Source organism: Bubalus bubalis, chromosome 22, assembly GCF_019923935.1.
Source record: "Bubalus bubalis isolate 160015118507 breed Murrah chromosome 22, NDDB_SH_1, whole genome shotgun sequence".
NCBI lineage: Eukaryota > Metazoa > Chordata > Mammalia > Artiodactyla > Bovidae > Bubalus > Bubalus bubalis.
Window position 1 is genome coordinate 36,059,041 of NC_059178.1, and position 27,333 is coordinate 36,086,373.

The 27,333-nt window shown below is 37.0% G+C and overlaps 1 protein-coding gene across 2 annotated transcripts in view; it reads right to left on the reverse strand.

The window, feature by feature from the left end:
• Nucleotides 1-6,514: 6,514 nt before the first annotated feature.
• DSC1 (desmocollin 1) overlaps nt 6,515-27,333 on the reverse strand; it is a 36,307-nt gene continuing 15,488 nt past the window's right edge. Inside the window, exons 9-17 of one of the 2 annotated variants that reach the window (XM_006054001.4) lie at nt 26,055-26,240; nt 23,631-23,893; nt 23,079-23,221; nt 14,951-15,166; nt 14,393-14,635; nt 12,957-13,078; nt 10,177-10,419; nt 9,388-9,433; nt 9,163-9,304 (exon numbers count right to left, since the gene is read on the reverse strand). In XM_006054001.4, coding sequence (XP_006054063.2) covers nt 9,398-9,433; nt 10,177-10,419; nt 12,957-13,078; nt 14,393-14,635; nt 14,951-15,166; nt 23,079-23,221; nt 23,631-23,893; nt 26,055-26,240 — 1,452 coding nt within the window. In that variant the 3' untranslated portion in view covers nt 9,163-9,304; nt 9,388-9,397. Of the gene's footprint in view, nt 9,305-9,387; nt 9,434-10,176; nt 10,420-12,956; nt 13,079-14,392; nt 14,636-14,950; nt 15,167-23,078; nt 23,222-23,630; nt 23,894-26,054; nt 26,241-27,333 lie in introns of both variants that reach the window. The other variant, XM_025273349.3, reaches the window with a different exon arrangement.

Genomic DNA, 27,333 nt, shown 5'->3' on the forward strand with positions numbered 1-27,333 from the left:
TTTATATTGAAAAGTCATGGAGTGCAAGCAGTCATAACCTTTAATGCCTGCAGGATCCAGGAAAGAAATTAAAATAAACATATTAGGTTGGTTTAAGCAGTCCTTTTTCATTACTCTGCTTTTTTTTTTTTTTTTTTTGGCCATTAATGCATTCTCTTTATTTTTTTAATGATTTATCATTTATTTATTATTATTATTATTTTTTTACTTTACAATATTGTATTGGTTTTGCCATATATTAACATGAATTTGCCACGGGTGTACACGTGTTCCCCATCCTGAACCCTCCTCCCTCCTCCCTCCCCGTACCATCCCTCTGGGTCATCCCAGTGCACCAGCCCCACGCATCCTATATCCTGCATCAAACCTGGACTGGCGATTCGTTTCTTATATGATATTATACATGTCTCCATGCCATTCTCCCAAATCATCCCACCCTCTCCCTCTTCCACAGAGTCTTTTGAGAAGATAAAAGCACAGAAAATATCTCTTTTCTTCCCTACATCCACCTTCAGAGAACAATAGTAAAAGTGTCATGATACATGGCAGTTGACAGCCTTCTTATCTGAGACAGAAATGGCAAGCCTCAGAGGGCACTGGAGCTGGCAGGGGCCCTCAAGAAGTCACTTGTCACTTCTTAGCAATTGGTGGCCTTTGGGAATATGGACTCAGTGTTGCCACACCTGCCAATTTTTCAAGGAAAGTCACAAATTTGCACGTGGAGTGAAATGTCCTGGTTTACTCGTAATATTTTCAACTGTAAAAGCTTCTCTTCTCCTCAACCTCAACTCCTCCCTCCCCTCCCCCAACAAAATTTGCAGGTCACATCTGGCTTAAGGATGTAAACAGGTTTTAATCTCTGAAAAAAACTGAGGTTTTATTTATGTGACTTTTAAAACTTATGCTTTGCAATATTTTTTAAAACTTGACAAGTGAAAGAGCATGACCCTTCAGCCTAACTACTCTGTAGGCCCTTAACTATTATATAAGGAATAAATATTTTGCTAAGAATCTTATTTGCCTTAAAAAAGTGAAAGTATTGGTCGCTCAGTCATGTCCCACTTTTTGTGACCCCATGGACGGTAGCCCACCAGACTCCTCCATGGGGTTCTCCAGGCAAGAATACTGGAGTGGGTTACCATGCCCTCCTCCAGGGCATCTTCTTAACCCAGGGATCGACTCCAGGTCTCCTGCATTGCAAGTAGATTCTTCACTGTCTAAGCCACCAGGGAAGCCCCTTATTTGCCTGGAGCAGGATAATACTGGTTAAGAATAAGAAACCATGGGCTTCCCTGGTAGTCCAATGGTTAGGGCTCCATGTTTCCACTGCAGGGGTTGCAGGCTCTGTCCACATGCAGTGCAGCACAACCAGAAAAATTAAAATTAGATTAAAAAAAAAGACTAAGAAACTATATTTTTCCATTGTATTTACCCACAGATTACCTCCTATCCTTATTAAACATCTTCCTTAGTTACAGTGCCCTGACTTTGATCAGCTGAAATACCACATTTCTCACTCTCTCTTGAAGACAGGAATAGACAAGTGACTAAGTTCTACAAAGTGTATGTAGGCAATTGTTGGAGGAAGTCTCTGGAAATGCTCCCTAAAAAGAAAGTCTTCCTCCTTCCTTGTTTTTTACTCCAGACTCAGATGTGATGGCTGGCATTGCATTACCCATTTTGTGATTGTGAAGCAACTTGTACAGAGGATGGTTGAGCAGAAAAAGGGAAGGCTCCTGGAACACAGATGACATTAAGAAGCTTTTGTACAAGTCCAAGACTCTCTACACTTGTTTTACATCAGTGAAAATCAACTTTTACCTGTTGATTTTCTTAAACCACTTTATAAGTAATTGATTAAGAGATAATTAGGAGGTAGAGTGAACTGGCTGTAATTCTATGTGGGATACTGGGGTGGGGAAAGGAGTCAAGGGTGATGCCCATGGTTCTGGCTTGGACTACTGAAAGACACTATGCCCTGAGCTGGCAGGATCAGATGGTACATGACTTAAATATAAATAAATAAATAAACCACTTTATCTCTGTCATCAAGTAGTCTAATGCAAGTCCTAGCTAATTCACTGAGGTCAATTTAAAAATATCTTTTTGTATAGTCTCTAATACGAAAGAATATAATTCCATCTAAGTCAATCAGTATATGGAATCACCATTTGTCATACAGCAAAACCATAGTTGTCTTCTTTGTCACCCGCTGAAACTTCCTCAACTTTCTGTTTGTTGAACTCATCTTTACTCATTGTGAAGTCTAGTTGAGTTGGCATAAGAAGCATTTTAGACTGTGATGTAATTTGTTGGATTGATTAATAGGAAAATAAATTGTATTTATTTTTATTTATCTGTATGGTAATTGGGGCTTTCCAGGTGACACTAATGCTGAAGAATCCACTTAACGCAGGAGACATAAGAGATGCAGGTTCGATCCCTGGGTCAAGAAGATCCCCTGGAGGAAGGCATGGCAATCCACTCCAGTATTCTTGCCCGGTGAATCCTGTGGACAAAAGAGCCTGGTGGGCTACAGTCCATGGAGTCATAAAGAGTTGGATATGACTGAAGTGACTTAGCATACACCTATAGTAATTAAGTGAAAAACAATGCCTTGGGATATTAGAATGCAACCAAACATTGAATCCCTCAGACTTAAAGGGGCACATCCATTTGATCACAGTTTACAGGGACAGAGACTGAAGCAGTAGAAATAGTATGCTAAATCTTTAAAAGTGTGTTTTAAAAGTAGGGAAGATATTTTCATTAAAGATTTTAACTTAATGTATCAATTAAATATTAAATGTCATGTATATATACTATAAACATACACACAAGCAAACAAATAAAAACCCTTGTCAAGCACAGGTGTAAGGGAGAACACAATGATAGCTGAAACATCATCCTTGCATTGAAGAACATCTGTTTGGCTGATAAAATCAACAGTAAAATCCTTTTTATAGTTGAAGAGTTAAATTAAATGAGATTCGATGAATTGTTAAAGATCATACACCAGATTAATAGAAGAATCCAGATCCTTTACTGCTAGAAACATGGATTTTGACAAAGTCAGGCTTCAAGAGTTAAAAAAAATAATAAAAGAGTATGTTCAAATGACTCAGAAAAGGCTCAGTGGTAAAGAAACCACCTGCCCAGCAGAAGATATAGGTTTGATCCCTGGGTCAGGAAGATCCCCTGGAGAAGGAAATGGCAACCCACTCCAGTATTCTTGCCTGAGAAACCTCACTGATAGAGGAATCTGGCAAGCTACAGTTCACGGAGTCACAAAAGAGTCCAACACAATTAAGCAACAAAACAACAACAAATAATTAATACTTTATTTTGTCTTGGGACTTTTCAGAGAACACTGAACTATCTTTGAAATCAACCATTTTTGACATCTTAGCCTAAAGAAAATGAGTTCCCAATGCAGATTAATTTTAATTTTATTGAATCATGACTTAAGTAAAACAATTATTTCTATCCAACCTCTATTCTCCCTACATCAGATTAGACTAGCTACTTTTAACAGAAAATCTAAAATTGCCTTGCTTAAACGCAGAAAGCTTTATTCACTCAAGTGGACACGTCTAGAGGCATGAAGTCCAGTCTCCACAAAGCCACTAGGGATCCGGGCTCCTTCTGTCTTTGTGCTCTACCACTCTCAACAAGTGGCTCATGGTTTCCAATTTGCAGCATCATAAGATGGCTGCTTGAGCACCAGGTATCACATCTGTGTTCCAGAAATCATGAAATGCAACCGAGGGAAACAAACACAAAAACTAAAGACAACTTCCAGCTAAACCAGCTCCTTTAAAACACCTACTCAAAAATTTCAGACACAGCAATTCACTTACTTCTCACTGACCAGAATTTAGTTCGAGGGATTGGGATATAATGGTCTCCTATAGCAATCTCAAATGAAATTAAGCTCCATCTGTAAGAGATAGCTAGGTTAGGGGATAGTTGGTAGATAATCAGCAGTGTCCCCCAGTGGACTTTCACGAACTATCAAGGGATATATGTTTGTCAGTGTCAAATGTCTCCTTAATATTTAACTTTATTTTCTTTAAGATTTTTTTTGACGTAGACCATTTTTGAAGTCTTTATTGAATTTGTTACGATGTTACTTCTGTTGTTTAGGTTCTGGTGCTTTGGCTGTGAGGCATGTGGATCTTAGCTCCCTGCTCAAGGGTCAAACCCACACATTGGGGAACAAAGTCTTAACTACTAGACCACCAGGGAAGTCCCTAATATTTAGCTTTAAATAGGTTTAATATTAAAACATCAATACCAAATTAACATTTAATTTTTAATAAGTATTTGTCATATTTGTTGTTGTTTAGTAGATAAGTCATATCCAACTCTTTGCAGCCCAATGGACTGTAACCCTCCAGGCTGCTTGGTCCATGGGACTTCCCAGGCACTAATACTGGAGTGGGTTGCCATTCCCTTCTCCAAAAGATCTTCCCAATCCATGTCGCCTGCATTGCCAGATGGATTCCTTACCTCTGAGCCACCAGGGAAGTCCATTTGTTATATATTTAACATTATATAATTATATAATTAATTTAATATTAATTAATCATGTATAAATATTAAATCATTAAAATGAAAGTAACTCTGAAAATTTGTTTTCATTTTCTTCTGCTTGATTTTCCAGTTTGAAACTAAAAGAAATAATAATAAAAGAATATGTTTAGTCAGTAAAACACAACTGGTTCTGACAGCTTCCTAGCCACACCTATGATGCTCTAAGTCAGCTACACCCAGAAAAATAAAAGGTTAAAAAGGCACGTGGTGATGAACTGGCTTAGTAAGAAAAGAATATGTCAAGACACCTATTTGCTAAAATTATCTCAGGGTACTGCATGCATTGCTTAAACTATCCAGGTTATTCAAGCTGATTTTTAAACATAATTTGGTAGATTTGTTGCCTAGACATGATCAGAAATAATGTCAAAGTCTACCATTGTATATTCTCCGACATATGGCACCATAAGGTACAAAATTCACAGAGTCAATTATCCAAGTACAGAGTAACACAGAGTTGGGTGGAGGGTTCTGCTGTGTGGGGGGACAGAAGACAGAAGACAGCTGGTCTTGAATTGGGGTCACGAGGTGAGCCGGGACAAATTTCCCTACCCTTTGGCAGCCATAGACCTGCTGTCTGAGACTCTCTGGGCACTCACTTTAATTGGCTAATCGTGTTGTTCTTCTATTAGTTTTTTCAGGTTCCAATCAAGGGGTCATCTACACAGCGCATGTCAAAATTTCACGTACAGAGGGATTTCCTGGAGGATCTTGCTGAAGTGCAGATTCTGATTCAATAGGTCTGGGGTAGGGCCTGAATCCACTTTCTTCAGGTGCTGTGAACAGCACTGAGTAGCAAAGACCCAATACAGAGGTGAATTTGTACACTGCAAACACCTGGAGGGCCTCCCCTGAGAGTTTTTATTTAGTGAATCTGAGGAAGAACCCAAGAATTAGCATTTCTGGCACATTTCCAGGTGATGCTGATGCTGCCAGTTCAGGAATCACACTTCAAGAACCACCGGTTTAGAATTTCATTATGGATCTCCAAGAGGTGAGAAATATGGTGAATGTAGAACAATAATCTGTCCCTCTTGTGGAATGCCTAGTATGGACAAAAGGTCTTTGTGAAGTTGGATTTTAAATTTTGTGTAAATGAATTATATAAATGTCATTCACTTTTAATTTCTAAGTTTTCTACATATTTTAAGAAAGACAAAATCAAAACAAGAAAATTCTTTCATTTCCACATTGGATCAAAGGGTTCCTTTTAGTTCTTCTTGAACTATACCTGGCAGAAAATAATTCTATTTGAATTTTTGGTATGAATTCTAGGTAAAAACTCAGGTATCTCAAAGGAAGCACTGAAGTTTCTTTTTAATAATAATTCCATGTTTTAGCATTTAACGGTCCCTAAATATGAACAAATAAAAACACTCCATGATTATAGCTATTCACTGTTGCACTCTGACAATTAAACTTTAAACATTTCGATATCTCACGTATTCTGAGGCCAAATACAGAGGACAGTCACACTTATTTTTTAATTGTTTTTTCTCTAACATTAGTAAATAATCATCTTCTCTACAGATTGACTTTATAGAGTGCATTTTATTCCTATTGTTCAAAACACTTACTTTAAGAAGTAAAGATTTTAAAATAATTTGATCTACCTGAATGAAATGCATATTATAAATATACTTGGCACATAACCTTTCTTAAACAATTATTCTACTTATATATTAGAAAGTGGTTATTGTTTCATTTGTAGTGGCAAGGATTTGAGATAAACTGTGGTTTTTACTTCTCATGCAACACTATCCTTTCAAAGAATTTTTTTAAAACTATGCTCGCTCAAATTTACTAGGCCCTATGAAGTATGCCAAGGTCTATCCATTCTTAGTAATGCTTTCTGCTGCTATAAATAGTCCTCTTTTCTTTTATCTAACCATGTAGTAAGACAAATGCAATGTCTGGCCAAATGAAAAATGTTCCTTCAGATTTATTAGAAAAGCAGATAAAAGAGACCAAAAATATGCAGCAATATACAGTTTGTTTCATTAATCTAATTGAGGAATTTCAAGTAGTACAGGACTTGTATAACTAACACACACAAAAAAAGTTAGCTTTTCCTCTCTATGATAATGAAAGTCCTCAACCCTAGAACAACTATTGTGAATATTTTCCAAATAACAGCATATTCCATTCTCTAAAAGTAAACACATGCATAGATATCAAGTTTTACAAAATATTTTTTAAAAACCTAGGAGGAATTAAAAGCTCAATAAAGTTAAGGAAGTATTTAACAAAAGTTCATTTATAACAATTATGCCAATTTTCTTCTATTTTGGAGTTTCCATCAAGTTTTTCACATGAAATAGTTTGAGATCTTGATAAGATAAGAAAGTTTTAATCGTATGTTTTCCATAACTATGGATTTCATTATTGAAAACAATTCAGAATGATTAACTTACCAACAATTAAGTCAAAATTAACATACATGAAATAATTCATAATATACAATATTTTATTAACTAAATTCATAAACAGTCTAGCAGAGTTTCATAAATTTCATTAATCATACAATTAACATTTGATTTTGAGTGTAACTAGAGAATAACTTTGAAATTCCTAAATAAATCAAAAGACATCATAGTTCTTCTATGAGATACATTTTAATGATATTTTGAAACATCTTAAAATAGTCAAATTCCTTAATATGAATTCATTTCCTACACTTGCTAATAATTCTGGTCATAGTTTTAAAGTATCTTCTCTTGTTGATTTGAGAAATCAGCCTTTGGCCTTTATTTGTACCTTATGTTCAGACACAAATTTTCAGATACAAATTTTCTCTTTCACACTTAAATTTAAGAAATACGAAGACATAAACATGTAAGCTAATGTTCAACTAATTATTTTTAGTTGCTCAGCAAACATTCTGCACCTATGTTCAAGAATATAACTTAGAACATTATTATGATATATTTCCAAAATTTTAATATTATAAAATTTCAAAACTAGCATCATTGTCAGAATAACATGTACATCAGATAACAGATATTCAGAAGCTGCATTACTCTCCAAAATTATTTTACTGACAATGCCCATAAAAATAATACATAGAGGACACCTTTTAAAATAAAAATTTTATTTACTAAAGCTACTATTTATTCTGCTCTACTATTCAATTTCATTTCAAGAAACACCTTTATTTAGATCCTGTGACTAAGAAGGAAAATAATTCACAAAATTTGAGAAAATTAGTCACTCATTTTTTTTGAAGGTTAAGTAGCTAAAAGATGAGAAAAAGGTTTTTTTGTCTGAATGAAAATGTCCTTGTGATATATACTGCTAATTTTTTATGAATCTATAGCATTTGGCACAAAAAAATGTTAAAATATTATTTAAATATATGGTTTTTTCTAAATTAATAAAATAGAATATCTTATTAAAATGCTATGTATTCAAAATAGCTCATTAATTCATGTTTTCATTCTTTTATCCAGCATCACTCAACAAATGTTTTGTAAGAATTGAGTTAATAACACATTTCAGTTTTTTAACATATATATGCCAGACACTTTTTCTTATTTAACATTTTCTGGAAGTGATTACCAATGTAGCCTGAGTATCCATTCCAGTATGGATAGTCATTCAGTGTTTAGCATATTCAAAGGGCTATCAGGGTTTGTAAGCCTAATGCCTACTGGTCTAGTTACTCAAATGCTTGAGGATAGTGGGATGGTGTCAAACTAGAGAGAACATGTCCTTGCCAAGGTATTTACATTTTTAAAAAGTAATAATACATCATGGTGGGCCAACAAAACAGATTTGCATGTTTCAGTCAACCCATGTGCATTAAGGCTGCAATTCTTTCATGGAAATGCTTTTTTTTTTAAATCTCAGTGACTCAAATTTCTGTGAGCCTCTTCTGGTCCACATCTTTCCAACAATTCTAGAACCTGTAGGAACCTGAAAACACATCCACATCAACAGAGATCCCAGGATCAAGCTCGGAGCACCTCCACAGGGTGAAAACACAATGAAAGATGAGCTCTTATTCACCAAATCAAAGATTGCATCAGAGAATGCATAAAAAATTCTTCAGCACAAAGCCATTCAGGTAAAGGAAGCAATTCTGTAGCACCAAAGACAATACTTCTAAAAGCATAATTGTCCCCAAGATTCTGAAGAAAATATTTCATTTTCATCTAAAATAACAATGTATTTTTCTTTAACCTCCACAATCCCTAACTCCCTCACATACTCTTCCAGAGCATACCGAGTAACGTAAGTTTTCAAACAGAAGGTGTGAGAAAGCACACAGTGCCATCCTGGAAAGGGCAAGAAAATGTACATGCATAGAAAAGGAAATTAACAAATGAAGCACTGATGTCTAGAGAAGACTAAAGTTATCTCAGACAAGGGGAATTTAAGGGAGCCTTATCTATACACAACTGGAAGTTTACCTCCATAAACAAATACTTTAGCAGATGCTGCTATTGTTTTACATTCAATAAACTCCTACATAGGCGCTGGTAGACGTTACGCTATTAAAAGGCACATTTTATTTCTTTACGCATGTTTTCGCTAGCGTCCTAAATTTGGGTTCCAGATGATCTAGGAAGTCAAGCCCCTCTTCTTCCTGCCGATCGCTGCAGCAGCCCACGGAGCCGGCCACAGACCCTTTCCCTTCATAGTTATAGGAGCGAACATAGTCTTCGCAGAGCTTGTGTTCCTCGTCTTGTCCGCACAGATACACCTTCTGTGTCGAGAAAGAGCACATTTTATTATTTTTTTTTAAAAACACCTAAATGTATTAGCTTAAAAATAATGGCTTTGATTTACCTTTTACTGTTTAATTTTTAACCAGAGTGTGTCCTCTAATGGATTCCTACATATAAAAAATGCACATGATTGGTCTGTATTATATTCATTCTTAAAATATAGCAAATATATAAATGCTCCTAACTGAACACATTGATAAAAACTAAAGCTCCACATGCATCACACAACTAGCTTACAATTTCCCATTTAAACATGAAATTTGTATCATTGGAATGTGTCTACAACTTTTTTACATATTTAAGGGAAACAAATATAAGCTATGTCCCTTATGTTTATACATTATTACCTACTTATAGTAATATATTTAACTGGCTAATATTAATCTACATTGACTGATCCGAACATAAAATGAGGAACTAAAACCCAAAATAAAAGCTTAATGATCTGTCTGGTTGATGGCGATCATTAAGATTTTATAATCTTAAGAATATTTATAATTTGTGATCCACGTAGTACCCTGTAACATTTCACTCTAGGTGATTTTCCTGACAATTTTTAGGAAAGAAGCTATGCTGCTGCTGCTGCTGAGTCTTTTTATACTTAAAAAGTAGAGAAATGCCTACATATGCCACTCCTAGGTCAAGTTTTGGAAACCTTATTTTAAAAATTGAACTTTACGAGGTCATTTTCCTCTTTGGGTTTGGATCTACTATTCATTTATCTATGATAATTCAACATGAAAAAGGTGATGAGCTCCAGATGTATAAGGAGTGAAACTTTGGGGAAATCCTGATTTATAAACAGAGTTTAACTTTCATGTAAAATGAACATGAAGACAGCGGCACTTACTTCGCCAAGCCGAGGTTGGGTGAAGTTGTGCCAGTCACTGTACATGTATCTGCCAGTGTCCGTCACTCCCTTAACAGATTCCAGGGTCTGATGTCCGCCTCCTTTGTTGGCATCCAAAGTGTAGCCGCCTTTGACCATCTCAAAACTTTGCTGTGTTTTGACTCCCTGGCCACCAAGGGTGCCAACAGATATGCTTGTGTCACAAACGTTGGATGTCTGTGTGGGGAGTCTAATATTTGCATCCTAAAATAAATAAATCAAATTGTAACTAACAGTTTTCTTTCATTTATTTCCCACCATGGGCAAATCTCATAGGGGTAAATCTGAGGGCTTCCCTAATAGCTCGGTTGGTTAAGAATCTGCCTACAATACAGGAGACCTCAGTTCGATTCCCGGGTCAGGAAGATCCCCTGAAGGAGGGATAGGCTACCCACTTCAGTATTCTTGGGCTTCCCTTGTGGCTCAGCTGGTAAAGAATCCGCCTGCAATGTGGGAGACCTGGGTTTGATCCCTGGGTTGGGAAGATCCCCTGGAGAAGGGAAAGGCAACCCACTCCAGTATTCTGGCCTGGAGAATCCCATGGACTGCCTAGTTCATGGGGTTGCAAAGAGTCGGACATGACTGAGCAACTTTCACTTTCACATGGGCAAATCACTTACCTGTTGTACCTCTCTAATTCCCCATATGTAAAATCAAGATAATAATAATACTCGTATCATAGGTGTTACAGGTTAAATCACATCCTCCACCCCAATTCAATTGTTAAAGTCCTAACCCTCAAGTGTCTCAGAATATGATCTTATTTGAAGACAGAGTCATTTTTAGATGCAATTAGCTAAATTAAGACAAGGTCCTAATCAAGTAAGATGGGTCTCTAATCCAAAAGGGGAAAGTTGGGCACAGACACACACACACAAAGCCATATGAAGACTCAATCAGTGATGTCATAAGCCAAAGAATTACCAAAAGCTGGGAGGGAGAATTGTGATAGAATCCTAGCACCTTCAGAGGGAGTAGGAGTCTGTCAACAACTAATCTCTAATGTCTAGCCTTCTGAACTGTAAGACAATAAATTTCAGTTCAGTTACATTCAGTCTGTCATGCTTTGTTATTGTGTTGCCATGCCTTCCTCCACGGGATCTTCCCAACCCAGGGATCAAACCCAGGTCTCCCACATTGCAGGTGGATTCTTTACCAGCACAGCTACCAGGGAAGCCCCTGCTTGGCATAGTAAGTGCTCAAAAATATTCAGTTCATTTCAGTCACTCAGTCGTGTCCGACTTATTGTTACCACATGGACTGCAGCACCCCAGGCTTTCCTGTCCATCACCAACTCCTGGAGCTTGCTCAAACTCATGTCCACCAAGTTGGTGATGCCATTCAACCATCTTATACTCTGTCATCCCCTTCTCCTCCTGCCTTCCATCTTTCCCAGCATCAGGGTCTTTTCCAATGAGTCAGCTCTTCGCATCAGGTGGCCAAAATATTGGAGCTTCAGCTTCAGCATCAGTCCTTCCAATGAATACTCGGGGTTGATTTCCTTTAGGATTGACTGCTTTGATCTCCTTTCAGTCCAAGGGACTCTCAAGAGTCTTCTTCAACACCACAGTTCAAAGGCATCAATTCTTTAGCGCTCAGTCTTCTTTATAGTCCAACTCTCACATCCATCCATGACTACATCCATACGTGGCTAGAAAAACCACAGCTTTGACTATACAGACCTTGGTCAGTAAAGTAATGTCTCTGCTTTTTAATATACTGTCTAGGTTTGTCATAGCTTTATTTCCAAGGAGCAAGCATCTTTTAATTTCATGGCTGCAGTCACCATCTGCAGTGATTTTGGAGCCCAAGAAAATAAAGTCTGTCACTGTTTCCATTGTTTCTCCATCTATTTGCCGTGAAGTGATGGGACCAGATGCCATGATCTTAGTTTTTTGAATGTTGAGTTTTAAGCCAGCTTTTCACTCTCCTCTTTCATTTTTATCAAGAGACTCTTTAGTTCCTCTTCACTTTCTGCCATAAGGGTGATGTCATCTGCGTATCTGAGGTTATTGATATTTTTCCTGGCAATCTTGATTTCAGCTTGTGCTTCATCCAGCCCAGCGTTTCTCATGATATACTCTGTATATAAGTTAAATAAGCAGGATGGCAATATACAGCCTTTTTGTTCTCCTTTCCCAATTTGGAACCAGTCTGTTATTCCATGTCCGGTTCTAGCTGTTGCTTCTTGACCTGCATACAGATTTCTCAGGAGCATTAGCTGTTATCATTATTTGGGCTTTCCAGGTAGCACTAGTGCTAAAGGACCCATTTCCAAGGCAGGCAGGTTTAAGAGACTCAGGTTTGATCCCTGGATCAAGAAAATCCCCTGGAGGAGGACAGGGAACCCACTTTAGTATTTTGCCTAGAGAATCTCATGGACAGAGGAGCCTGGCAGGCTGCAGTCCATAGGGCCGCACAAAGTTGGATATGTGAAGCGACTTAGGTTGCACGCAGGTTATCATTATTACTATTTTATGTAATAATCAACTGTTATCATTGAACTTGGGCTTCCCTGATGGCTCAGATGGTAAAGAATCTGCCTGTAATGCAGGAGACCTGGGTTTGATGGAGAAGACAACAGCAACCCACTCCAGTATTCTTGCCTGGAGAATCCTGTGGACAGAGGATCCTGTGGGGCTACAGTCCATGGGGTTGCAAAGAGTTGGACTTGACTGAGTGACTAAGCACAGCACAGCCTCATTAAACTACCATACCAAAAAAGGTGAAATCTGATTTACCATCACTTCTTCTCCAGGTCCTTCAGTATTTGATACAATTAAATTTTGCTGGGCTACATCTTCTGGAAAACACTTCTTTACTGTTTTCTTAACAGTAACACAGAAACATGTGAACAAAATACCTAAAAAATAAAAAATATATAAGTAAAATCACATTTTTTCATGCTGGTACTGTAGATCATGTGATTTATAGTAAATGATTATAATCATTTGAATTATATAGTAAATCATTTGAATCAGATTGTTTTACGTTTCTTCACAGAACTTTAAAAAAATTGGTTCCATAAATTGAGATTTCTTTGGGTCATAAAATTTAAAAGAGATTATTAACAAATATATATAGACTATCTCTGAGGTTATGTTATTAGGCTAAATAAGAAACAAATCAATAGAAAGAAAGAGGAAGTGAACATAGTTTGTGAATAGCTCTCTTCCCAGGTTCAGAAGTCAACATTTTCCTTCTTTTCTCCACACTGAAATAGTAACTTCATTTGATTGGACTTTAAGCTAGTATTATTCGCATTAAAGTCCATATGGAACAACTCAAAGATCTTAGAATCACAAAACAAAGAACATTAGACATAAATCAAACAGGAAAAGCCATTACATAAAACCAGTGCTTGGTTTTGAAAGCGTCCATCAAGTGCTAAGAGGAATATCCAGTTTAACCTGAAACACAAATCACTGAACACAGACACAGCAAAGGCTATGGGAAAAGTCCGTAAATGCAAATAGACTGCGTGTAGTCAAACAGATTTTTTTAAAAAGAAAGGAAGGAAGGGAAAAGAAGCAAAGGAGGGAAAAAGGGGAGAGGAAGGGAGGGGAAAGGAAGGGAGGGGAGAAGCCCGAGCAAAGATTTCCATCACCTTTGCCTCTCCAAAAACCAGTTTGCAGAATGCAAAATCTTCCACTGCTTTTCCTCAGTGACTCATCATATGGCCATTTCCCTCACACTTTGTAGTCTAATTAAGATGTATGCTAAATGATGTCATTAATATTCATTAATATCATTGAGCACAAACATCTAAGTAAATTTTTAAACTACTCTTTTCACTAACTCTTTTTGTGCATCCACTCCATGAATGTGGCTGGTTGAAAGATAATCATACTTTGCATGGGAGGGAATCTTAACATTAATTTTACCCAACCTCTTCATTGAACCATTTAAAAAAAAAGAGCTTAGAGAAGAGGAAATGATTTATCCAGTGTCTCACACCTAATTACTGGAAGAACTGTGGCCATAGTTCTGAAAACTCCTTTTCTTCTGTGACTCACAACTCCAAGCCATTGAGTTTGCACAAGATTTTTAAAAGGACACACTTCTCAAAGGCTATCAATGTCACTAATGTAAAGAATTGTCATATATTTTTAAAAATATTAGATAACATTTCTAATATTAAAGTATTAGATAACACATTCTATATAATTATACTTACATAACAACAATACAGAACCCAACACCATGGCAAGAATTGCCCATTTTCCAAGGAATACATTTGCGAGTGGCGCATCTCTCGTAAGTTTATCAGGCATTCGACATTCGGATGGAATTGTACAATCACATACTCTCACTGATAACATGTGTGTTGCAGAAGCGCCATGTCTGTCTTTTATTTGGATAGGAACAGTGTAATAGTCATAATCAAGATCTTGCCGCCCCCGAAGAATGGCAGTTTTACCTATGCAAAAAAAAAAAGAGAGATTTTGATTTCTTGAAAAGACAGGAAAAGTAATTGATATTTACTATTCTATATTTACTATGTTATTCAAATATTTTATTTAAATGGATTTGTCTGTTTTCTTAAAGATATTCAGGATAAGAATCTAATCATATTAGTCATTGTCTTAAGAAACAAGGTATTATCCTTGATCTGGGATCAATAAAATAATTTACTAAAATTAAGATTTACTTAGTATAAGTAACTAAGGTAAAAGTCTAGGCCACCAAACATTCTAAGGTCCTATTGATTAGAAGGTTTAGCATAATTACACACCATCCCTTGTCTCTACTGTCCAAAGTTTGCTGGCAGAATTATCAAGAATGAATTGAAAAGGTGGCCCATTGTCAGGTCCATCTTGATCTGTAGGTTCGAGGACAACATAATCCTTATCATGCCGGCAAATTGTCAGTTCTTCTTCTTTTATCTGCGGTGGGTGGTCATTTTTATCTTCCAAAAGAACTACTAACGTTCCAGTGCAAGATCTGCCATCTAAGAAAAATAAAAAATAGGATTTTTCTCCACTTGAACACTTATTTTCAAAAATCTCTATGATGTACAGTTGACATCTGCTTTCTACTAGTTGTCTGAACTTGAATTTCACACACTTTCCAAACCACAAATACCTCTGCTACCAGTACAAAATAGTGACATTACTCTTCCCTGGAGATTGGTAGCTGTATCAGATGACATCGTGAAGTGGTTTTTAAAATTAAAAGTTATGAGATTATGAGTAATGTCACTACAGAATGACCGATCTAGAAGATAATTGATTTCTTTCATCCTTCTTTGAAAGTGCATTCATGCTTAAAATATAAACACTTTACATTAGGTCACAATCACTTCCTGACTTTCTCTCCTGACCCTTTCCCTCATATACTCATTGTTCAAACTTTGTCATGTGTGTGCTTAGTCACTCAGTCAGGTCCGACTCTTTGTGACCCCATGGTCTGTAGCCTGCCATGCTCCTCTCTCCATGAGGATTCTCCAGGCAAAAATATTGGAGTCGATTGTCATGCCCTCCTCCAGGGGATCTACCCAACCCAGGGATCGAACCCAGGTCTCCCATATTGCAGGCAGATTCTTTACCATCTGAGCCACCAGGGAAGCCCAAACTTTGTAAAACTGATCATCAAACCCAGAAACTGTGCTCCATCCTGTGTGCAGCTTTGGCACATGCTATTGCCACTGCTGGGAATACTTTTCTCCTCCCCTTTGCCTGATAAAACCTTATTATCCTTTAAGAATCCGTTCAAATGTCACCTCTGCATGAAACTTGCCAATGACTTCTATGGACAACGTTTGCACATTCTCCTTCAGTTTCTCAAAACCCTTATTCATCTTTAGCTCATGCACTTAACTTTTCATCCTAAGGGCTACTTTGTATTCATCTTGACAGTTCAGTGGTCTGCCCAGTATTTCCTGGCTAACTTAATATTAACACACTGAACACTTGCAGTTCAATTGCTAAATTGTTTTAAACTCTTTGCAACCCCATGAACTTCCCTGCCCCAGACTTCTCTGTCCTTCACTGTCTCCCAGTTTGCTCAAACTCATGTCCATTGAATTGGTAATGCCATTCAACCATCTCATCCTCTGCCACCTTCTTCTCGTTTTGCCTTTGATCTTTCCCAGCATCAGGGTCTTTTCCAATGAGTCAGCTCTTCACATCAGGTGGCCAAACTATGGGAACCTCAGCTTCAGCATCAGTCCTTCCAATGAATATTTGGGGTTGATTTCCTTTAGAATTAACTGGTTTGATCTCCTTGCTGTCCATAATTTGAAGGCATTAGTTCTTTGGTGCTTAGCCTTCTTTATGGTTCAACTCTCACATCCTTACATGACTACTGGAAAAACCATAGCTTCGAATATTCGGACCTTTGTCGGCAAAGTGATGTCTCTGCTTTTTACTGCCTGGGTTTGTCATAGCATTAATTTTTATACTTAAAAAAATCAATTGAACAAACTGTAAAAACGTTGTACTCTCCACCCTAATCTAATTAATATTCTTTTGAGAATAAGAACTCTTACCTCCAGAACTCCATTATTAATGGCCTAATGCTTCAACACATAAATCTAAATAAATATCTTAAATTAGCATAATGCCCATTATGCATGTTTAAAAGATAATGAAGTTTAGAGAACATGTTCAAATTTTAAAGCTTGTGATAAAATTACAAACTACTCTAAATAGTAAGATTTCAAAATTGAAATAAACAGAAAAATAACTGATGAAATTTCTCACTTTCATTGCTTTGAATGGTGGTCTAAATTTTGGTGCATAAACATTGAATTTATCATACAGACTACCATAAATCATGTGCAAATTTAATGTTCTTTCTTTTTAGATTAAAATAACAATTAAGCCATATCAAGTAGCATATTTCAGTGAATTTTTTTCTGTTGAATAAGAATTTATTCAAAGTGACTTTTAAATTAGTTACTTACAAGGTAACAGCAGTACATACCTATTTAAAAACTATTCAATCTAAACAAATTTAACAACATCTAGAAATTAAAGAGAAATAACAACTTTTTTGTTTAAAAAAAAATCTACAATAGCATAGATATCTCCCTGGTGATTCAGACAGTAAAGCGTCTGCCTGCAGCGTGGGAGACTCGGGTTTGATCCCTGAATTGGGAAGAGCCCCTGGAGAAGGAAATGGCAACCACTCCAGTACCCCTGCCTGGAAAATCCCATGGACAGAAGAGCCTGGTAGGCCACAGTCCATGGGGTCACAAAAAGTCAGACAGGACTGAAAGATTTCACTTTTACAATAGCATATAAACATTTTGAGATTGCCATAAATTTGTAAATAAATTTGAGTACAAATGACAACTTCAACACCTGAAAAAGAAGCGAGAAGTGGGAAAAATAAGCTTTTTTAATGTAAAATATAATACAGGTACTAGTGTGAATCAACATGGGTGTTAGGATTTTAACTATTAAAATATAAGAAGAAAGCTATTTCTCTTTAAGATACAATAGAAATCACACTTTAAAAAGTGAAATAAAGAAATAGGGCAGCCATCCAGAAGCAAATAAAGACTCATTTAATTCCATGTTCAACCAACATTTATCACATAAAGGATTATTTTCCATCACAGTCTCTGTTTTAAGCATGTTGTTAAAAAAGGAAAACTCGAAACTGTTAAAACGGATAGTAGGCAAAGCCACAGCTGAAAACTAAGTCCTGCTGCTGCTGCTGCTAAATCACTTCAGTCGTGTCCGACTCTGTGCGATCCCATAGACAGCAGCCCACTAGGCTCCCCCGTCCCTGGGATTCTCCAGGCAAGAACACTGGAGTGGGTTGCCATTTCCTTCTCCAATGCATGAAAGTGAAAAGTGAAAGGGAAGTCGCTCAGTCGTGTCTGACTCTTCGCGACCCCATGGACTGCAGCCCACCAGGCTTCTTCACCCATGGGATTTTCCAGGCAAGAGTAATGGAGTGGGGTGCCATCGACTTCTCCGAAACTAAGTCCTAGATGTCTTCTAAAACTACGAAAGCCTGATTGCAAATTTTTTCCTTCTGGGAAACAGAGCAAAAAAAGAAAAAAGTAATTCTTGATAATATTTGAAGACTATGAAAAGGTAATTAAGTATGTATATTTGCCTGCTTCTAAACCTTATTTTGGGCTTTCCAGGTGGCTCAGTGGTAAAGACTCTGCCTGCAGTGCAGGAGACACTAGTTCAATCCCTGGGTCAGGAAGATCCCCTGGAGAAGGAAATGGCAACCCATTTCAGTTCTTTCTTGGGAAATCCCATGGACAGAGGAGGCTGGCGGGCAACAGTCTGTGAGGTCACAAAAGAGTCAGACACAACTAAGGAACTAAATAAGAACAAACCTTATTTTAAGTTAAACACGTAAGCAAATGCCAAGAATCAGTGAGTAAGGAATGTCATGATCTCCTAGAAAGTACATTTTAGGTTAACTAAAATCTAAATTTACAACAATAAGAACTCTGAAAAGCAAGAGTTCCCCATTGTTATTTAAATGTTTCCAGGAACAGAAAATTCACTGGGTTATAAATCACCCCACTCCATATACAGAACTCTTTAATTAACGATTGGAAAGTTTTCAGATTCTTTCTTACCAAGCTGTAATACATCTCCTAATCATTTCTCATTTTTTCTTTTTTTGGACTATACATGCAAAAAGTTTACCTCTTCCACATGACAACCCTGAAATATTCATTTTAAGAAAATTCTTTTTACACTCAAGTATATCAAAGCATGTGTAAACTTTTGAACTCAAGTTTCTACATTAAAACTAAGTTCCAAGTGCCTGTTATGCACCTGAATTTGCAAAGGACTAAGCAGTAAAATTCACAACCTGGAACCTGGAGACTCACAGAACAGCAGAGGAATAGCAAATACCAGTACCTACACGAAGCAAACATGCCAGGATCTCTGCTAGATGCTTGGTAAAAAGATATTTAGCAAAGATAAAGGTCTTTATATGAACCTGAGTTCATAGTCAGCCTAGCTAGAGGGAAAGACTGTACGTGAGAAACAATGAGAGCTCCATTTTATAGAGAAGACACATCATCTATATGTCTTATACTTAATTATATATAAGTATATATGCTTATGCTGTGATAATTACAGTATTATTCCCAGGGAAGGAGGGTTAAAAAGGTCTTCAGAGAGGAACTAAACAGAGATTAGTGAGAGTTATCACAACACTCATGACAGCCATCCATTTGAAGAAGCAGAGGGACCTAAATTTCAAACAGAAGGGGCAGCCTCATTGTAGGTGGAGAGGGTACAAAACAGTGCTTTTAGAGCGAAAGCAGGGAAGCAACCTGGTTGACAAAAAAGAACTGACACAAAAAATACAAGGAAATTAATTGGATACCTAGATGACCATCATGAACTATATATGAGCATCAAAACTAAATGTTCATGTAGAAATACAAGTAATTACTTATATATTTGACCCTTGGAAGCATATATTAAAATGGATTAAAGTTTAAATAAACAAAATCCTTCACCATATAATCTTCCATTAAAATTTCTTACACCCTATCTTTCCTTCTTGAGCACAGCCAGGTTATCCATGAGCTTGAGACATAGATATGACATTTCATTTCTTTGTACTGTGATCACTACGCTTACAGAAATTCTTTTATCACCCAAAGACAAAGTTAGTTTCTTATCTCTCTGTTTTCCATATTTTCCTTCCCCCCAAAGAGTATTTCCTTTTTTATCAACAAGCTTTTGCATTTCTGTGAAATCACCTCCCTTTATCCTTTCAGCTTGGTAACACTTTAACTGCTTTCCACTTCTTATAATATTCATACATTCTTTGATGGGGAAAGTTTTTATACCAGAGACTCTTTTATAAGACTATAATCATCCTTCAATTGATATTATGTGAAAAATTCGATTTTGTCTTATGAATCCTAGTTTTCATGGCTTAGAACTTAGGACTTAAAAGACAACACTGGTGTAATAAGTGAGTAAATATAAATCCTTGTTTCACATCATAATTGTGTTCCTGAACCAATCAGATTTCACCTTTGCTTTTTTATAACCAGCAAATCACCATGATTATAAAGTAGTGGCAGTTTTAACTGTATTTCTCAGTTCATGTTTCCCCCACTGTTTAGTAGGGTATTTTTTTTTCCTACTTATACTGAAAGATTTATAATAAAAGATTCTGTGAGAGCTGCCAAGAGGAGAGGAAGGACTTCTCTAGTGGTCCAGTGGTTAAGAATCTGCCTGTCAGTGCAGGGGACACAGGTTCGATCCCTGGTTGGGGAATATTCCACATGCAGTTAACCCTGCACACCACAACTATTGAACCAGCGCTCTAGAGCCCCCAGAGCCACAGCTACTGAAGGCTGCAAACTCTAAAGCCCATCCTCTGCAACAAGAGAAGCCCCACCATGAGAAGCCCTCACGTGGCCATTAGAGAGTAGCCCCTACTCACTGCAACTAGAAAAGAGCCCATGTAGCAATGAAGACCCAACACAGCTGAAAATAAATAATAAGTGAATAATTAAAAAAAAAAGATTAAAGGAAAATCATATGCACATTATTAGGCAACAATATTCAAATTTTGGTTTTCTTTCAGACTTTGAAAGCGAAATATTTTCCACTCGTGGGCATACTTTTTTCAGACTGCTTGGTTTTCTCACTGATTATGACATGTGACAGACCCTCCCCATTCCCAGGCAACAAGAATACACCAAGGCTGAGAGAGAAAGTAAGGAAAAAACCTAAATGGGACAAATGTGAATGGACTGGCTTGCCCTTGCCATGTACATCATAAGCAGCAGCATCTTTATTAGTTTAACCTTTGTCTCTCAACAGAGAATCTATTGAGATGTGGCTTTTATTGTAAAGCTATAGAAAAAAGTAGAAGTATAATATGTGAGAAAATATTTGTTTTATCTTATTATCAAACTATGAAAGGGTAAAATGAACAAGCATGAACAAGTAATTTTTCATAAAATGAATAAGTCATTTCATGACTTTGGACCATTTCAGCTTTTGTTTCTTTCCATGGGATTTGACATGTTTATTCACTTGCCCACTCCTGCTAAAGAAATTCAATGATTCTGTAGAAAAAGACCAAAAAAAAAAGAAAAAGACCATAGCATTGCGGTACCAGCTTGTTTGTTTTGAACATCCAGTGTATAAAAATATGCTAACCATACCATTGTAGAGCTCTATACCAAGATCACAGGTGTGGAACCCTGCACCATCCTCACAGGACAAAAATCTCTGAAACTGACCAAACCCCATAGCAACTGTTGCCATGAGCCTCTAGATCTAAACTGGCCAGTTCCTTGACCCATATTAGGTTTAAGATACCCACCCTATAGCATCCTAACCAATCATCTAATGCCACCATTTTCAGTAGGAATTTCCTCTGTCTTGAGGCCATAAAAATCAGCTACTAGCCCAAGAAAAGGGTTGGTTCTCCCTTGAGCCGGCCTGCTGTTCCAACAGCCTCTCCAACTCTAATAAACTTTATTCATCTCTCATTCTACCTCATGTCTGGAAATTCTTTTCCAACCCAGGTACAGACCATGACAACCATCTTGGATTAAACAGATAGTCAAAAACATAGGCTGTATGATAAAAACCCAAGTTCACTCATCTTTATCATTTATGGAAATTTATCCCAAATGAGTGAGTGTATAATTGATGAGATGAAATGCCATATTGTGACTTTTACTTATGTTTTTTTATAATCTTCTCTTAAAGTCTATTTTTATAATGTATACATAGTATGTTATGATGTTAGCATATTAGTATATATATATAAATACACACCAATAAATATCCTGGGGTAGTTGTTTAGCAGGTCTCAGCCTATCAATAATCAAGGTTGGAGCTGAACTGACTCTTGTGATCATAATGATTGCAAGATGCCCTAAGTAAAAACCATCAGGAAGCTTTGGGGGCAGGGGAAGTTTTATTATTTACCAGTCTTGGAAATCATTCATCACACAGCCAGAGTAAATTTGTGGGGGGCGGTGTGGGACAAGGGGAGTGACACCTGGGATTCTGTTTGTATTGAGGTGGAGGCTGGGCCCTTGGGTTTCACAGGCTCATTCTTTATCGATGAATTTAAAACACAAGAGCAAGAATTTAAAGCACAGGAAGAGAAAAACAAGCAGCTCAAATAGTGAGTTATTGAAATCAACCAAGATCTCCAAAACAAAGGAGCCTGGGGAGATGGGATAGGGGGTTGACATGGTTCTGGATCTAGCTCTGTGGCTCAGAATGTGTTTATTTGAGATGGCAATCAAAGCTTAAGTCAAGCACTTGCATTGCAAAAAGAGAAACCAACTGACAGAGCTTACACTGCAAAGGTTCATATTAAAAAATGATTTACTGCTTGGAGGGTATGTTCAAAAGGGTTTTGAGATCAGTATTTTAGGACATTTCTTCACAAGATAAGTTCTAGAATTAACCTTGGAGAATGATTGCTAATCTCAGTAAAAAAGACTCCAAAAACCATTGTTTGGACATTTATTTAGGAAATAGGATAAATGTTTTATTCCCCAGTAAGAAAGACTCAGAACAAACCTATCTGAACCCATCTGTTTTAGGGAGATGAACCCCTCCAGCAATTTCAAATCAGAATAATCTAAACCTAAAAATCCTGAAAACAATAGATATCCTTGATGATGCCACTAGGTCCATGGCAGACATCAAATAATATGAAACTTGAAACTGAAACCTCCAAGTTTTGAATTAGTGATACACTGAGACCTCAACTGGGTGGTTGCCAAGAAATTAAGCAATCATGATGCAACCATTGTTTGCAATTAAACAATTATTGTTTGTATTAAATTTTGATATGAAAACAAACAAATTTAACTCCAAGATGTCCTTAAAAATATGTCCTATATTTATATTTTATTTCTAGAAACTTGCACTCACCTGCATCGAACGCAATCACAGAAACATTGTATTGGTTGTTTTTTACAAATGTTGATTCTCTATCTAGCACTTTTACAGTTTTCAAGTCACCAGTGTATTCATTAACTTCAAACCAGTTATCTTCATCTTGTATCTTCTTATACCTAGTTTTCAGAAATCAAATGTAAAAGTTCAAACCAAAGAGTGGACATAAGCTCAAAATCTGTCATTCTGAAAAACACATGGAATGTTCCCAAATCGGAACTCAATCATCAATCACAACTGGGGCTTCCCAGGTGACTCAGTGGTAAAGAATCTGCCTGCCAGTGCAGGAGATGTGAGTTCCATCCCTGGGTGGGAAGATCCCCTGGAGGAGGAAATGGCACCCTTATCCAGTATCCTTGTCTGAAAAATTCCATGGACAAAGGAGCCTAGTGGGCTACCGTCCGTGCGGTCACAAAGAGTCAGTGTCTACACAGTCCATGGGATCACAGAGAGTCGGACACTACTGAGCGACTCAGCGTGAGGATGAACATCACAATTGAAAAGAAGAAAATTTTGAAAATATCTTACCTTAAGCCCTCGCCAGTGCCCCTTTCCGGGTCCACTGCTTTGTATCCAAGGAGTTCTGTGCCTGCGGGGAGGCAGTCTTCACTCTGAATGACTTTTACTGGTGGTTGGCATTCAGGGCCCTCATCATGGTCTTTAACTTTAACAGTGACAGTAGTTGTACACATAGTCGTAGTAGTTTTTGAGCTTACTGCTTTAGCGAACTGCGCTTCGTTAAGTACGCCAATTTGCAAAACAACTTGGCGATTGACTTCATAGTTCAGTGGCTGTTCAATAAACACACTTGAATGAGTCAATATTTAACACTATATACAGAAGACAAAAGTATGATTCTAAGTTTTAGCACCAGAGGGAGAATCGTTATGTATCAAATGTTACCGGAAGTTGCAGCTCATGTATTAACAATGAATAATCAGCTTCCTATAAGCAACAAACACTACCAAGGGCAAAATTGTTTATTTTTAAGATTCAACCAATTTTTCTTCTTGCTTTCCTTTGGGAAGTTCCTGCCTCCATTATTTTTTTTTTTTTTACAAGTTTGAATAGGAATAAAAATACAGAATATTTGAATGAATTTCAATGGGCAATTTCTCATTATTTTATTATTTATCAGATGGGGTAACAGTGATAACTAAATCAGCAAAAGTCCCTCCAAGCTAAGTATATAAAATAATTAGATAGACTGTAACCAAGCAGGACCCTATGGGGCCTTCCTAGGGCAGCCTTGTCCCCCATATCCTCTGCTTTAGCTCCTTTCTGAAGTAGCTAGATAATGACACGTGGTGCACACTTGCTGAGTTCTTTTAAAGATGTGAAACCCCGCCCCCAACCCACCAAATGGAAGATGTTAACTCCTTGATGACCATGAGCACATAGCCCCCCGACCTAAAGACTGATACTGTTAACTCCTGTTACCTCACCATCAGCCAATCAGAGCACTGTGCACAAGCTGACTACATACCTAGAATGTCCCTTCCTCACCTTGCCTTTGTAAATGGCTTGTTGAAACCCTTAGGGGCTTCCCTGGTGCCTCAGACAGTAAAAAAATCGGCCCGCAATGCAGACCTGGGTTTGATTCCTGGGTCGGGAAGATGCCCTGGAGAAGGGGATGGCAACCTACTCCAGTATTTGTGCCTGGAGAAATCCATGAACAGAGGTGCATGGTGGGCTACAGTCCATGGGGTCACAAAGAGTCGGACACGACTGAGGAACTAACACACACACACAATAGGGGAGTCTGGGGTTTTCAAGCACAAGTCAGCCACTCTCCTTGTACTGGAACCTTCACAAGAAAGCTGCACTTCACCACAACTGAGCATCAGTAGATTGTCTTTACCATGCAGGAGTGAGGGGACCCAAGTTGGGCTCTGTAATAAGACCACTAGGACATGAGACTTGGCTATAATGGAGCAGTTACTGTGAGCGTCTAAATCAAAAGACATAATTGCATTATCTAGCAGCACCTTTTCAAAGTACATTATATTTGGGTTTGTTTGTTCCTGAAGTGAATAACTAGAAAGAATCTCCAAACAATTAACAATTAGAGACTAAATCTACCAAAATAACAAAAAAGAAGAGAGAACCAAATCTAGAAAAAAAGTCCAAAAATTTTAAAAAGAAAGCAATAGAGAAAAAAGATAGAATAGGTAATATTATAATTAAAGGACATTTTCTTAAAATTTCATGGGGAAGGCAAAATTTGTACATATCCCTTCTAAGAAAATAAGAAATTTTCTAAGAAATTAATATGGAAAGTTGTAAGAAGTTAGCGAACATTGCAGGTAGAAGGTCTCAGAAAGAAACCAAGTTCAGTTAAAGTGAACATTCTCTGAGCCAGCAAATGCAATTAAATTTTAAAAATCCCAACACGCTAGTTACCTCAAATATAGGAGAATTAATGGGAATAGATGCTAAATGTTTAGTAAATAGTCTGTCTTATAAAATATATTGTAGAGTGGTAAAACTATAATGTGAGTGTGAAGAGAATCGAAAAGTCAAGAGGTTAATTTCAAATATTGATTTTTCCATTTCTCTCTGTCTTATACTTCATAAGGAATTAGATAAGTGGGTGTCTAAGACCCCTTCTAAGGTTAATATCTCTTTAATATTGTTAAATATTAAATTGTTATATATAATATATATATATAATAAATATTGTTAAATATTGTTAAATAAATAAACTAATAAAATAGTTTAATATTTCTCTGCCTTGGTTTTCCTCATATATAGAACAATCAGTTTTGTACCAACCACCTCTTTTGTCTAAGGGAAAAGGAGGGTAAAATAATAATAAAGCTCATGTATGAAACAATATAAATCATTTCAGCATTGCATTGCAACAAATCTAGTTATATACATATAGGAATTACTATATACATACAGGAATTACTATATACATACATATATATTTATATAAATATTTTTTACCTTGACAACACACAAGACCGCTTCATTTGTATTTGGGTCTGTACTAATTTTGAAGGTTCCGTTTTCATTTCCCTGTAGGATCTGGTACACAGCCCTCGAGTGCGGCGTGTTTGGCAAATCATGGTCATGCACCGCCATTCGTAAAATTTCAACATCAATTCTGTTTTCTTCTACTTCTACAGTATACTGAAACAATTGCCCATTGTTATTATAAATTCATAGTTTTAATGATGTAATTTTCTACTCAAAGTTACATTTAAAGAGAAAGAAAGCAAAGTGATATGGAAATGTGCAAACACGCAGTGGGAAGGATGTACACATTTAATGCATAATGCTGTTTCAAATCTTGTCCATTCTTCATGCCTTACCTTCTCAACTTCCTGACCAACGAAGGCCTGTCTAGTCAAAACTATGGTTTTCCAGTGGTCATGTATGGATGTAAGAGTTGGACTATAAAGAAACAGAGCACCAAAGAATTGATGCTTTTGAACTGTGGTATTGGAGAAGACTCTTGAGGGTCCCTTGGACTTCAAGGAGATCAAACCAGTCCATCCTAAAGGAAATCAGTCCTGAATATTCACTTGGAGGACTGATGCTGAAGCTGAAGCTCCAATACTTTGGCCACCTGATGCGAAGAGCTGACTCATTTGAAAAGACCCTGATTCTGGGAAAGATTGAAGGCAGGAGGAGAAGGGGACGACAGAGGATGACATGGTTGGATGTCACCACCAACTCAATGGACATGAGTTTGAGCAAGCTCCAGGAGCTGGTGATGGACAGGGAAGCCTGGCGTGCTGCAGGCCATGGGGTCGCAGAGAGTTGGACAAAACTGAGCAACTGAATTGACTTACTGAGGTGATTTTTCTAATTCAAGCCCTCAGATCTAGCTTTAGTCTGAACCTTTACAATATTTACAGTCTATTACTCCTCTTTTTAAAATACATAAATGCTTTCTATTAAGATATTAAAACTTCAGTTATACAATTATAAATTGTATTTTTTAAACTTTTAATTCACAGGCAAACACTTTAAGGAAAAAAATTTGCCTTCTTTGGGAAATGAAATCATAATTTCTCTCCCCTAACCCCCTCAAGAAATATGGTTATAGAAAAGGATTTTAAAAAAACAGTAAATCAGAACATTCTAGAGATGTAAAATAAATTCATAGAAAGATGATAGCCTAATAGCCTTTGGAATACAACAGCTCTAGATTCTTTTTTTTTTTTTTTTAATAATAGATATAGATTCTAATCCCACATTTTTCTCTTATATGGTCTCT